The sequence below is a fragment of the Cnephaeus nilssonii genome (genome assembly GCF_951640355.1).
Source record: "Cnephaeus nilssonii genome assembly, chromosome: 6".
Lineage (NCBI taxonomy): Eukaryota > Metazoa > Chordata > Mammalia > Chiroptera > Vespertilionidae > Cnephaeus > Cnephaeus nilssonii.
Genome location: NC_137077.1, coordinates 58,704,500 through 58,718,655, shown reverse-complemented (window position 1 = coordinate 58,718,655; position 14,156 = coordinate 58,704,500). Strand labels below are relative to the sequence as shown.

At 47.9% G+C, this 14,156-nt stretch overlaps 1 protein-coding gene and 1 long non-coding RNA gene across 4 annotated transcripts in view; one reads left to right on the top strand and one right to left on the bottom strand.

The window, feature by feature from the left end:
* Positions 1–14,156, top strand: part of PPM1H (protein phosphatase, Mg2+/Mn2+ dependent 1H) — a 247,544-nt gene that overhangs the window by 199,835 nt on the left and 33,553 nt on the right. Inside the window, exons 8-9 of one of the 2 annotated variants that reach the window (XM_079775921.1) lie at positions 1,718–1,825; positions 7,017–8,462. In XM_079775921.1, the coding sequence (XP_079632047.1) occupies positions 1,718–1,825; positions 7,017–7,283 (375 nt within the window). In that variant the 3' untranslated portion in view covers positions 7,284–8,462. Of the gene's footprint in view, positions 1–1,717; positions 1,826–7,016; positions 8,463–14,156 lie in introns of those variants that run through there. The other variant, XM_079775920.1, reaches the window with a different exon arrangement.
* Positions 1,834–14,156, bottom strand: part of LOC307102368 — a 92,236-nt gene continuing 79,913 nt past the window's right edge. Inside the window, exons 1-3 of one of the 2 annotated variants that reach the window (XR_013813732.1) lie at positions 5,180–6,991; positions 4,196–4,905; positions 1,834–3,974 (exon numbers count right to left, since the gene is read on the bottom strand). This is a non-coding gene — a long non-coding RNA (uncharacterized lncRNA). Of the gene's footprint in view, positions 3,975–4,195; positions 6,992–14,156 lie in introns of those variants that run through there. The other variant, XR_013813731.1, reaches the window with a different exon arrangement.

Here is a 14,156-nt window from a genome sequence, read left to right as displayed (position 1 = left end):
AGTTTCCGAATGCTTTCGCAGCTGTCGCTTTTCATTTTATTTCTGCCAGTGCTTTCAGCCTGGCGTGGGTGACACTATATACTCTGTAAACTAATTCAGTAACTATCAGAACATCACTGTGTTTGGACCAACACGCCCACCTGTGCTTTCTGCAGCCAGGGGAGGTGCCTCTGCAGGGAGAAGAGCGGGGACGCCGTTTCCGCATCTCGAGTTGAACACTTACCGGCTGGGAGGGGGCTGGCCCGCTCCCCCGCTTGGCAGAGCAGAGGGTTTCTGCAGAGACGTGGCTCCCCGTCCTGGAGCAAAGATGAGGAGGCTCTGAAGCCAGTTCCCACTCAGGGCAAGAAACTGGAGTCACTGCATTCTTCCTGCAAACAGAGACATTGCAGCCAGGTGCTGAGGCCAGAGGTCCCAGCTGCACATCCGGGTCTGCATTTTACCCCCTTTGATTCCTGCCTTTTAAAAGCATGTCATCCTTTCATTTCCACGTTTAATGTAAACTTGCCCACCTTCTGATCTAAAACCAGCTCCAAACTCCACAGCCTTTTGGGGAAACTGGGGGGAAGGTGATGGTGATGTGTGAGATTGTAAAATTTCTTAGCATTTATGAGTTATTCTTATTACCCGAGCAATGAAGTGAGGATTCAAGCTCGGGGCTTTGAACCATGACAGTACACCAGATAACATCATTGATGACCCAAGTGTTAGGGCATTGAGCTTCCTTCCACCCAGAATGAGCTTCATCCCTCTGTGTTTACCCGTCTGGATGCTGCCTGTCCTTCTGCGTAGAAATTTAGTGCCACCTCCATGGAACCTTCTGAGCAGAAGTTTTACTCCTCTGAACTCACACCACCCATTGTTTATATATCTTTCATATTGGCCATATTTTATATATCATTGGACATGTACCTCTTCTCTCCCTTACTGGGTTCCTTTATAGTAGGGACGAGTCCATAGACATTTGTCCCCCACAGCATGGTGTCTGCACTTAGCAGGTGCCCACTAAATGTTTGGGTAGATCAAATCTGTGGCATCCTGGGAGGTATGAAGGCTGAGTGCGTAGGCATTAAGAGTAATGATAGTCTTGCTTCCTTAAAGTGTTCGGAAAACCAGAAGCGCACAGGTGGTGGGGTCTCAGCCTGGAGGCCTCTGTGTGGTGGTTCCCTCTTGTTGATCCACCCAGAGGGAATTTGTGGAGAAAGGGAAGGTTGCACATTGCTAGTGGTTTATTTTCTCCAGCTGTAAAGTGTAAAATATGAGCTTTGGGAGGATAGGAGCTGCCACTGACTTCTTTGCATCTTTTACTAGTGCCTATTACGGCTCCAGAGATATAGCTGGTGTTCTGCAAGTACTTGTGGAGTGGGTGTATGACAGACGGATGGATGCTGTTGGATTTGGTTGGGACTGAAATTAGTAGCTGTAGACATCACGCATGTATTGGATTTGGTTTATTGGACACCCTTCCCTCCAGTCTCTACAAAAGAAAGCTGGAAAGAGACAACAGCCACCCATCAAACTTAAGATAACTGGTGGAAAAGCCACTCGCCAAGGACATAAGTGACCTTGGTGAGCGAGCCCCTCCTTGGAAACCGCTACCCACATTGGTTAGTAGCAAGAGGCAAGAGGAATTGGGAAAGTATTGCTTCTCTCTGGGCCCGTGGCGGCTGCACTGCTCGTACGTGGGAGTGTTTCTCATGACCCTCTGCTTTCCTCCCAGGCCCGAGTGATGGCAACTATCGGAGTGACCAGGGGGCTGGGGGACCATGACCTGAAGGTGCATGACTCCAACATCTACATAAAGCCATTCCTGTCTTCAGCTCCAGAGGTACTGCTTGAGGTTTTTGTTTCTATTTTGTACAATAAAGTATTTTCTTACTTTGCTCCTCCTGTGACTCTCACCCCATATCTGAATGCAGTCGGCTTGTCTGGCATGTACCTCTGTACTCTCTCTCGTGTCTGTTTCTCCTTCCCACCCCATTCTCACATTGACTGTCCTCTTTCACACCCTCATGGCCTCTGTCCTGGTAGCTGCATAGCCTCCTAGCGGCATCCCCGCCTCCTCAGTCCATCCCACATATGACTATTAAGTAGATTTTCCCAAGCAGCTACTGTGACCTTGTTTGTGTAGAAGCTTTAAGCAGCACATGACCTGGAGAATAAAGCCCAGACTCCTTCTTTTTTTTTGGCATTCAAGGCTTGTTATAAATTGGTCTAACTTTTTTATCTGATTTGTTCCCCTACTGCAGCCTGAAGGAATTGACTATTTCCTACACATGGCTTTCAGTTTCCCATATGTACTTAACCTATTCCTTCTACCTAGAATGCCCTTCCTACCCATCTCCATACACCCAAATCCTTTTTTTCTCTAGAATTTAACTTAAATGCTACTCCTGTGGAGACTTCTGTGATCCACCCCCACCCCCACCCCCCTCAATCAGCAATGTCTTCTCCCTACTCCAGATGTATGGAGAGCAGCTGCCTCTTACAGCGTGTGCACTTTCTGCCTTATAGCCTAGTTGGTGATGTATATTTTTCTCTCCTCTTAGATTTTTGTTGTTGTTGTTAATCCTCACCCAAGGACATTTTTCCCATTGCTTTTTAGAGAGAGTGGAAGGGAGAGGGTGAGATAGAGACAGAAAGAAACGTCGATGTGAGAGAGACACATCAACTGGTTGCCTCCTGCACACACCCGACCAGGGCCGGGGAACCTGCAACCAAGGTACGTGCCCTTGACCGGAATCGAACCCGGGACCCTTCAGTCCGTGGGCCGATGCTCTTTCCACTGAGCCAAACCGGCTAGAGCTCTCCTCTTAGATTTTTAATTACCTGGAGAGCTGGTATCATTCAGTTGACATATGGAGAAGCTAATTGAAAAACAAGTCATAAATTTGGGTTAAAAAAATCATTTGTCATACAATACAGGAAATAATATCAAGTTCTATTTCAGAGTACATAATTTCAAAAAGATGTTGCTTCTACGTTATAGAAAAGCCTAATGGTAGTTTAGAGATACATTTTTCTCACATAACAAGGGGTCTGTTCTTCGGGGGCTGCCGGTGGTGTAGCATCTCCAATGTGCCAGGGCTGGAATATCTCGTCTGACTTTCACTTCGCAGTTGCAAGATGGTGGCAGCAGCTCCAAGCATGACATTTTCACGCAACACAGGAGGGACGCTACTATCTGTCCCGACAGACACTCACTTGCAAATCTTTGGCCAGAACTATCTCACATGACCTCCCCTCGCTACAGGGAGGCCGGGAGGGAGAGAGCTTTAACTTTTCGGATGTCGGCGGTAGAAGGGAGCCAGGGAGGAGTGAGTCGGGGTTGCCTCCCGTGTGACTGATCGTTGAAGCGATGCCTTGCGCTGGAAGTGCCCAGAATGTTCAGCCAGGGCTCCATCTGCATGTTCTCCCCAAGGGGCGGAGCTGTGTGAGCGAAGGCTCTTTCTGTTGGAGGAAACAGAAACCCACTCAAGCTAACTCAGAAAAGGCGACATGCTTATTCTGAAGCTGTTGGAAGAGGTGTTTGTGGTGTCTAAGAACGCGTGAGCAGCCAGGCTGTGTGGGGAGGTGGTCCTGGGCCCAGGGCGTCCTGGGGAGCCTCAGCAGGGGGAGGCTGTCCCCTTCGGGAGGGTGCTGCCGTTAATGGGACCAGCCAGGTTCTATGTGTCTCTGCTGCCGGTCAACCCAGTCTCTCCCTTTGCCGGTCCAGATCACCAGAGGGGAATCCCATTGGCCGCAGTGACTTTCCCGTCTGTAGCTTGCCCCTTCAGGCTGTGTGTCCACTCCAGAGCCGCTGGCGGGCACCGTCACCTAGGCCTGCCCCTTTGGCAGGGCTGTGAGCAGGGACAGTTTCTTCTCTTGCTGAGGCTGGCGTCCAAAATACACCCAGCCACAGGCAGAGAGGAGGCCACCGAGAGGGTGGTCCCTGGTAAGGATCAGGCATGGAAGACACACAGATTTCCTGAGATCACCTAGGACAGTGATGGTGAACCTCTGACATGCGTGTCAGCACTAAATATTTAGTTTTTGGTTTATTAAATACAATTATATATAACAATTATACATTTATGTTATTTAAACTATAAATATCGCGAAATAATGTTTTTTCCTCAAAGTGACACACTACCCGAGTTATGCTCAGTTTTTTGGCGAAGTTTGACACACCAAGCTCAAAAGGTTGCCCATCACTGACCTAGGATGTCAGGTGCGGTTAGCTGGGTAGAAGTGATAATTACCACTCATCACGAGCTTGCAAATGTCTCTTTTAGCCCTCCTAGCAATTCTGCGTGTGATTAGGACCACTATTACATCAAAGTGTCCTGGCTCCTCAGTTCTGTCCATATCAGGATCCATAGATTACTGCTGAAACGGTTCCTGGCCAGAGAAAAACAATAAATACTAAACTCAGGCATTTCTATGTTTTCCCCCTTGGGAGAGGCCTTTACCAGACATATTAACTGGTGCCGTCACCTTTCTGCTTTCCAAAAGGGACAGAGGCAGTGTGACTCGTGTTCCATGTAGGGAGCGTCTCAGGAAACACTAAGTAACCATTTTGCTCCTTAAAGCAAAGTGAAAACCTTCTCACCCCCCACCCCCGGACACACACATGTGCTTTCTATATAAAGTGAGAAGAGGCTTGGTTTGGTTTGAAGGAGAACTATCTCTAATGCAGTGAAATTATAGCTATTCCAGTCGTTCTGCTGCTGTGCATCCCAAGAGGAGACTGTAGCTTTAAAACGTGGGCCTGTGTGGGAGACTCCCTGAGGACTGATGGAACTTCCCAGCTGGCTGATCAGAAGCCCCAGGTCATCTGTCTTCAGTGATGCCGGTTTGCAGGGAAGTGGGTTGGTCAGTCCCACATTGGTGAGGAATGGGGAAGGCTTCAAAAGGAAACTGGCAATCCTGGAAAGATGTACATGGTCTTAGAGAAGTGTAGAGTTGAATGAAGTGTTGAGTTTTTGTAATAATAACAACAGGTCACATTTGTTAACTACTTAGTCTGGATCAGACAACATACTTTATTTATATATAGATGCAGTATCTCATTTAATCCTCACAGCTCTGTGAAATACATGTGATTATTATACCCATTTTATAGAATGGGAAATTGAGACCCAGGGAAATGAAATAACTCCCCCAACGGTGTACAGTTATTAAGGAGCAAGATGGTACTTACACCAAGGCCCGTCCAATCCAATCAGCGCGCACAGGGGAGAGACGCCGAGCTCAAGGTTATTTCTTTGGATAGTGGCCAAGGGACCCACTGAGTGCTGGAAGAGAGACCTTGGTCTTGGGACCTCAGTGTCCAGTTTTTCAGAGAAATACTGCCGGCCTCAGACTTAAGTTGTAGGAGATGAGATGATGATGTAGAAAAAAAAGTAATGGGGAAAGGCAGTAATGTTGTTCAGTGTGTGCCAACCTAGGCCAGACAGAATTGTGCAAAATGAGATGTGGACCCTTAATTTAGCTTAATGGGTATGTTGTATAGATCCCAATATTCCTTTGCACGAGATTAAAATGGTTGTACATTTTAAATGCTTCCAGATGGAGCGGCCTTAGGCAGAGCCAGGAAAGGCGGAGGGAGATTAGAGGGAAGAGGAGGAGCCCCTTGGATTGGCTACTATGGAGGAGTGTAGAGAAAAGAAGATGAATATAGGGGAGCCTCCCCCCCACCCCATTCTTGGGACAGGAACTTCTTTCCCTGAGTGGCAGTATTAAAGTCTGGCTCTAAGAAACAGCGAGGGCCTCTGTTGGGAGCCCAGGAAGCCAAGTGAACTGATTTAAACCATCCAGTGAAGAATAGCGACTCCCTTCCTGTCTTCATCCCCCAGCCCCACCCTGCCCCGGCTTTCTGACCGTGACTTCGTAAGAGCATTCCTGCGCTGAGCTTCGTCTTTGCCAAGCATGGATCTCTTTCACATTTGGGTTCTAAATTACAAACCCCGCTCAGTCTGGTGGCTGAAATGGTGGGGTGGGGGAGAGGTGATTTAGTTCTAAGAAAAGAGGCTAAAAACCCTTCTTGGAAATCAGCATTGTTCCCTTCATCATTGTAGCTCCTAATCTGACGTGATGAGTTAAATAAAAATAAATCAAAAGCATGTGGATCAAATTTACCAAAAAAAAAAAAAAATGCACAGGGGTTTAAAAATTAGAGGAGGGTTTCCAGCCAAACACATTTTCGGTTTTGCTGAACGCAAGGCACTGGAAAAATCTCGAGTTTGCCAAACCTGAAGAGCAGCCGCCAGGTTTACTGAGCCTTCTCAGATCTCCCGAGGTCTACGGCAGGGACTTCTGGCCAAGAACTGAATTCCGAGAGAGGCCCCGCCGACCAGCGCAGGCCTGCTGGTCCAGGGTCGGAGGGCGGTTGACTCTCCCCTGGTCCCAGCACCTTGTGGTCTCCGAGTGACAGCATGAGATGCAGCGTCCTCCCAGCCAGGTCTCCCATCCCGTTGCTCAGTGCAGCTCATCACCATTCACCTCTTTCAGACCATCCTGAAGAGTTCAAGGGGAGAAGGAAGGATTTGTGAACCAAAGGCACTGGGGCCCAGACCCTCCGCCTCGGCTTTGCAGTTCGCCCAGCCCAGCCCAGCACACATATCATGTTGTGCAGCGCAGGCACCTTGGCCCCAGCCTGAAGCCCAAACTTCCAGATGTTCTGTGCTCTACGCCCTTTCTGGCCTGTGTCAGAGCTAGGATTCCTCTAATGTTGCTCACACTTTCCAGCCTCCACTCTAAGACGGCTGTTGCTTTTCTCCCCCTTTTGAGCTCTTGAAAGAATGAGGTCTTTTCCTGCGTGGGGGCCAGTTTGCAAAGCCACCCCCTCCTCCATGCAGCCGTTCCTCCTCCTGCTCCTGCCAGACGGAACCACGGGGAGCTCCATTTCCTCTCGGCTTCATTTTTCCTCTCCTCCGTGTTCAAGATTCCTGGCAGCTGTTGTTTGTAACTCCAGTTCACTCGTTTAGCCCATTCTTGGTTTCCTTCACTGAGACGTGACCTTTCCTTTTATCTGAAAGAAACAGCCTTCTCTAAAAGCAGGCAGAATGGCGACTTGGGCATCTGAAGTCCAGCCCAGCCCCGGGTCCCCGTGGCCTGCCTTCAGGCTGGGTGGAAATGCCTGCACCAACACAGTACCGGGAGGAGCAGACGAGAACATCCATGAAATTGCCTGGCACAAGGCCTGCTCCGTGGTCAGTAAATACAAGTCTTCCTTCCCCGCCGGCATCTGGAAGGCTTCACACTTAGGGATTCCCAGGACTGAGTTCCACATTAAGAGAGAATAACTATTTTGTTTGTGGCTCCCCTGTTATCTCCCATGAAAACAGGAACAATATTTAAGATCTCACATTGACACCTTAACATTTACAGTCTTTCTGATTCTTGGTAGCTTCTCATGCCCCAAGCCAAAAAGTCCCACTTGGGGAAAGAGAAAGTTTTACTGTATTGTGTACTCTCTACAGTCTGGCCAAGTCAGAAGAAACATTGGTGTGTAATGACATGGGCAGTGGTGGTGCTATATTAAGTGAAGCAACATGGTTGTATATACTAAGATTGTGATCATACGTAGGTACAAAAAAAGGTTACATGTGTATGTACACACATATGCATGTCTATGTTTATATAAATCTTGAAGGAAGTTTTCTAAAGTGGTCACAGTAATTATCTTTGGGTAGTAGAAGAGGAAAAACTTGTTTTAAAAAATTCCCTAGACCCCTCAAAAATGCCTCAGGAGGCGGTGCGATATAGTGGTTAGAAACTCAGACTGGCTGCGTGACCTTGACACTGTTACTTTACCTAAATCTCAGCTTCCTCTTCAATAAAAGAGGACAGTGGGGTTGTTATACCCAAGAACCTAAGGAACAAATGACATACATAAAGGACCTAGCACAGAACCTGGCATAAAACATATGAGTTCCTAGTTTCTCTTCACATTCCATCAAAACCACATATTCCCCTGGCTCTTTACAGAGGGGTCATGGGCCCCGTGATGTGCATCGAGGAGAACACTGGGGAACTGGTCCTCAAGGAGCTAGAATTTTGGGCCAGTTGGGAGGTGACACTAGCCAAAGACTAATTAGCCATAAAGTCTGTGATTCCTGCTTCCTAAGAGACCAGGAGCATTCAGAGAAGGGAGAGACAACCATGTAATCGGAAGAAGGACAAGAAAAAGAAAGCAGGAGTGAGTCTGGTGTGAATAAAATTTGCCTTACAGGGTCACAGAGCTAGGAAGATGAGCTTGAAGGGCAATGGCCTATCCTACATAATAAAATGGTAATATGTAAATTACCATCACTCCGCTACGCCCACGATTGGGCCAGCAGGAGGCGCAGGGGGCGGGACTCAGGGTGGCCGGGGTAGCTGATTGGGCCAGCAGGACGCTGAGCCATGGCTGCGCCGGAGGCTTTCGGAAGGCCTGGTGCACCGGCGGACAGCCGGCCAGCTCCCCCGCGATCAAAAGCCAAAGCGGGGGAGCTGGCCGGCTGTCTACTCCGGCACAAGGCCTTTAGAAAGCCTCCGCCGCACAGGAGGCTTTCAGAAGGCCTGGTGCACCGGCGGACAGCCAGCCAGCTCCCCCGCGATCAAAAGCCAAAGCGGGGGAGCTGGCCGGCTGTCTACTCCGGCACAAGGCCTTTAGAAAGCCTCCGCCGCGCAGGAGGCTTTCGGAAGGCCTGGTGCATGATTAAATCATGCACTGGGCCTCTAGTATAGAATAAACCTAATCGTTGTGGAGGGCCTTGACCTGGACCCACAGCAGGAGAGGTGGTCTTCAGCCAGGGGAGTAGACGATAAAGGCGGTGATGCGAGTCAGCCTGGAACAGCAGGTGGGTGGGGCGTGGATGGTGGAGAGAGGGACGCAGGGAGCTGGTGTAGGACTGAAACTCCTGGCAGTGAAGGGCTGAGCTGAGGCAGGGACTGAAACCTAAGAGACATTTCAAACCAACTAAACAATGTGACAAGAACTGATGGTCTATTTCAGTGGTCGGCAAACTCATTAGTCAACAGAGCCAAATATCAACAGTACAATGACTGAAATTTCTTTTGAGAGCCACATTTTTTAAACTTAAACTATATAGGTAGGTACATTGTTATTAACTTAATTAGGGTACTCAATTCTTAAACTGGAGAGCCACACTCAAGGGGCCAAAGAGCCGCATGTGGCTCGCGAGCCGCAGTTTGCCGACCACTGGTCGATTTGATTTAAAGGTGAAGCAGAGTGAAGTTTAAAAAAAATAATAACTGTAAACTTTGCCACACTGTCTTGTGACATACCGTGGTTACTCTCCGTCCTGCTGGTTGGAAGTAGCACCCAGAAGAGTAAAGAGAGCGATCATTTCCTTTTCTATATGTCAGGTGACCATATAACGTAGCCTCTCAACCAGGGCATTTTTGAGAGTCAAATGGGGCACTATCTATAATAATACTGAGGGGAAAAAAACACAGGCCAAAACTATCTCAGGCACACGGGGACGTGTGGTCTCTGTGTGCGCCTCGCTGTCTCCTGAGTGTTGACTCAGTCAGTGCATCTACACGGCACCCATGTACTTCCACTCGCAGGCTGGGTCTCCTCTGGCCCTCATCTCCGTCAACAGGCATGTTAGTGAGCACAGACTTACTCCCCAAATGATTAATGAGCCAGATTCAAGCCCATTTGTTCACTGATGACTCAGCGAGCCTTGGATTCAGTGGTGAACTAGCCATTGGAAGCCCAGAGAAAGGGGCAGGTCGTGGGAGTACCCCACCATGTAAGCGGAAAGTTCCTCCCTGGAGCTTATTCACCTCTGAGTTGTAAAGTACTGGACCTGTGGAGAAAGTGGAGCCTGTGCCATAGCAGCCAGCCAGGCACTGGGTACAACTTCAGGCTGCTCTTCACACTACCTAATATTTTAGCTGTTTAGAAACTTTCTGAGCTACTAGATTGTACCTCCCCTCCAAAGTCAAATGTTTATTTTGTCTGTAGATTGCAGAAGAAAGAAGAAACCCTCAAGAATACCTGCGGTATATTTAAAGTATACAATTATGCCCACAGCCCAAACAACCAGCTCCTTTTGGGTAGCATGAGCAGCCAACATATCTGTAACACTTACATGTCCCTTGATTCATGGACAGTCAGATGCTTTGAGGCCAGTCACATCAAGGTCTAACCCATCCTATGATGAAAGACTAGAAGAATGTTAGACCCATGAGCATCCCCAGTGGTGGCCCAGTCCTAACCTTTTCATTTCACACAGGGAGACACTGAAGATTTGAGAAGTCGTGCCTCATTCCTTGCTACTTCCCAGCAGAAATCTAGCACTTTGGCCAAACCAAACTACAGAAAGCCGCCCAGCCCCTCAGCCCTCTCTTATATCCCCAGCCTCTGGCCCCTGCATGTTCTAACATGTAAGGTGTATGATGTCCAACTCCGGCTCCTTGACACTCTCCATCTGATGAATCTTTACTTCACTCAGTGTTCCTAGCAGAGGTCAACAGACTGAAGTGGGAATGAACAAAGTGGTTTTGCTAACTACTAAGGAGTAGAGGTGGGCCTCAAACCCAAGTCTTTTGCCATCAAATTCAGTGTGTGCTTCACGACATTGTATAGTGGAGACAGAATCACAATAGGGAATTTGGATGCAATCTCGGTGTCAGAATGCCGATGCTGAAATATTCTACTTGGTGTATAGAATCACAAGGAGATACGCTAGAGTTCTATTTTCTTCTGGTACAAGTGTCACGTGCAAAGTTCTATAGGTTGAGCTTTTTGGGTTGGTTGGCCACATGGGATATAGGGGACAAGACTTTGTTCTCTCCTTATTTTCTAAAATTGGCAGCTTTTACCTTGGGAACGACCTGACTCTTCTCCAAGAACACTACTGAGAGTCCCTGTCACTGTTATTTTCTCTTTTTTAAATATATTTTTATTGATTTCAGAGAGGAAGGGAGAGAGGGATAGAAACATCAATGATGAGAGAGAATCATTGATCGACTGCCTCCTGCACGCCCCACACTGGGGATCGAGCTCACAACCGGGGCATGTGCCCTGACTGAGAATCGAACCACAATCTCCTGGTTCATAGGTCGACGCTTAACCACTGAGCCATGCTGGCCGGGCCCAGTGACTGTTATTTTACATGAGACTTTTGGAACTGGATCCCAGGTCCGCAGAGCCCACTCTTACTCATCTCTTTCCATCAACTAGGTGACTTTCAGGTGTATCACCCTGAGATCAGTGCCTTGAAAAGGAACAGGTAGTGCATGAGAATTTGTAGTGACCTTCCACATTATCTCATTTGATCTTTATAACAGCTTTGTGATTTTTTTCCAAATTTTTAACAATGATTTCAGAGATGAGAAACTTGATAGCTAAAGAAAATAAATGGCTTGTCTCAAGTCCCAAAGCTGGTGAGAAGCAGAGACCTGAAGTGAGGGCTCCTGATAACGAAGGGAGGGCTCTTGCTCCTCCAGAAAGCCAGGCCTGCGCTGCAGGAGCTCGTCGCCCTACGCCGAGGACTTAAAAGGGAAGAAAGGTTTGGAGAATCTGCTGAGCTGTTCAAGATGTAAAGGCCGTGAGAGCATCCTAGAGAAGCAGCCGAGATTGGGCAAATGGAAGAATTGATGGATTCTTTTTAAAAGTCGTTTTAAGAAGCCCGTATGAGCTCTCTTAACATGACATTGAAATTCCATCAGTAATAGAGCAAAGATGCCAACATGTTTTAGACAAGCGCTGAAGCAGCAGCCTGCGGCCGGACACTGCCAAGTGTAGGTGCTGTATGAAAAGTTGCTTGTCATAAACTTCTCCATAAAATAGGTGGTCGGTGAAGACATTAGGGACATCTCTAAGTAATGAAGGCCCTCGAGAACTTTCAGCAGTGGCTCATGTCCCGCCACCACGACTCATCCCTGCTCCCTCCCTAACACTCTGTTGTTTGTTAGCAGCTCTCTGTTAAATATCAGTGCTTTACTTGATGACTGCTGGAGTTAACAAGCTAAGTCTGTTGGGTCACCATGGGCTTCTGAATGGATTTCATATGTCGAATTTTTCTCATTCCTCTCTTCGCCCCTTATTTATTCTTTGTCTCAGCAAATATGTCCTGAAGATCTATTTTGATTTATACCATGAAAAATACTGCTAGGCCCATGGGGGGGGGGAGCAAAAACTGTATCTCTGGCCCCCAGAGGCTGAATTGGGGGAGGGGGGAGATAAGATAACCAACTCAAGGGGTGTTCATTGTGAGCAGGACAAGGGGAAATGTCCAACAGGGAAAATGCTCCCCTTGGTTACTGATTGAATGGTTACCAAGTGCCAGGCTCTCTGCTCTGTTGTGGAGACAGAAACAAACGGGACAACTCAGAACTTGCCCCTAGGAGCTTATTGCCTAGGACAGTTTTCGAGGTGTGGTTCCCCCACTACCTGCATCGGAATTACCTGGTCTTAATTTAAATAGGCTGATGCCTGGGCTCAGAGCTACACAATCAGAATTTTTAAAGGTGGACCCTGGAATCTTCATTTGTTTAATTAGCACCAAGGGGCTCTTAATCACATTAAAATTTGAGAATAACTGACCTTGCAGAGGAGACAGACAAGTGAACCCAGACGGGTAGCAATAGGTAAAGACTGTGCTGGTGGGTGGGAAAGGATTGTGACTGCAGAGGCCCAGGACGGAGATGCTGCGCTTTGGTCTTCCTCGGCGGGGTGGGGGGTGGGGGGTGGGGTTAGACACATTCTTAATCCAGAGGAGTGGTGGGTCCTGGAAAAGGAGAGGCACAAGAAGGAACCTGTGGGAAATCCGCTCACTTGGTCAGATCTCTGTTCAAATAGTGCCATCCTAGAGAGGCCCCCCAAAATCACATCTTCCAAAATGACTCTCCTCCCCCTGCCTGATTCTTCTTCAGAGCACCTGTCACCTGACAGTGGTGTCTGTCTGTCTCACCTCCTAGGTTAGAAGTCATGCGAGGCTGTCACTTTGTTCACAGCTCTATCTCCAGCGTCTGGAAAAGTCGTTGGCACATGGTGGCTGCTCAATAAACAACACGTAACAAAGGCCCCAGGAAGGCAGATGGAGCCACACAGGCCTCCTGTCTCAGCTACTCAAATGAAATTGCTCTGAGAAACTGCAAGAATCTCAAGGATTCCTGTGGCCTTTCTCTCCCTTTCTTGGCAGATGGTGAGGCAGGAAGGAGCCGCTGGGAGCCCTGACATGTTCTCCGGCTCCCCTTCAGACAAGCATTTGTGCAGCACACCTCTCCCTCCCGAGGCCTCAAAGCCTCTCTTCCTGTATCTGAGTCCCGGGGAGCCTCAAAGCCTATTAGCTTGGTGTGAGGCTTCCCGGAACATTAAGAAGCTATTTAAGGGATGGAACAGGGAACTTGGGGGAGATGAGTGTGGTCTGACCGAGGAGGGCCAACTGCAGCTTCAGAGAGGGAAGGTCAGGACTCCAGAGCCCGCTGGAATCCTTTGAAGCCCTTGCCGCTGAGGAGGTCGAGCATCCAGTGGGATGTCTTGCATGGAAGTCCAATTTTTCTGAAAGCTTTCTCACAAAATGTTCTGCATCACAGGTTAATGTATAAGACATGAGTTGTAAGTGGAAAGTTGGCAAAGTCCTTTGGAAATTGTCTAAAGGGCAGGAAACAAAGGGTCGCAGTAAAAAGAAACCTAAAAGGATGTTAATTAGGGAAGTGCCTCAGGGAATACGGTTGAGACCAGCTTTTTATTATTTACATAAAAATTAGTTGGAGAATGGTATTGAAAGGGATTTTCATGTTGGCTAATGAAACTGCATTAGAGAGCTGTGTGTGGAAATGTGAATAGTGGAATTAGGGGAGGATTCAATTTATTGAGAGAATGGAAAAGGAGTGTTTTCTAACATATTTCTATTTATCAACCCACATCCATTCTGTTCACCAGATTTCCAGTTGAGTAGTGGGCAGGAGAGCTTCAGCTTGAATAACTCAGGTCTCCACATTTTGGGGGCCAGCAGAAAGTACTTGAAGAGATTTTGGCATCCTACACATAGGGCGGGTCCTGAAATTGAATGGAATTATATTCAGACCTAGAAACCTCTCTTTTAGAAGGACCTGGAAGGAAGGCAGATAGAATCTGCTATTTAGCTATAAGCATAAGATTGGGCCACCTAACCTCCATATATCTACCCATTTCCCTTTAGTTAACATTTTCT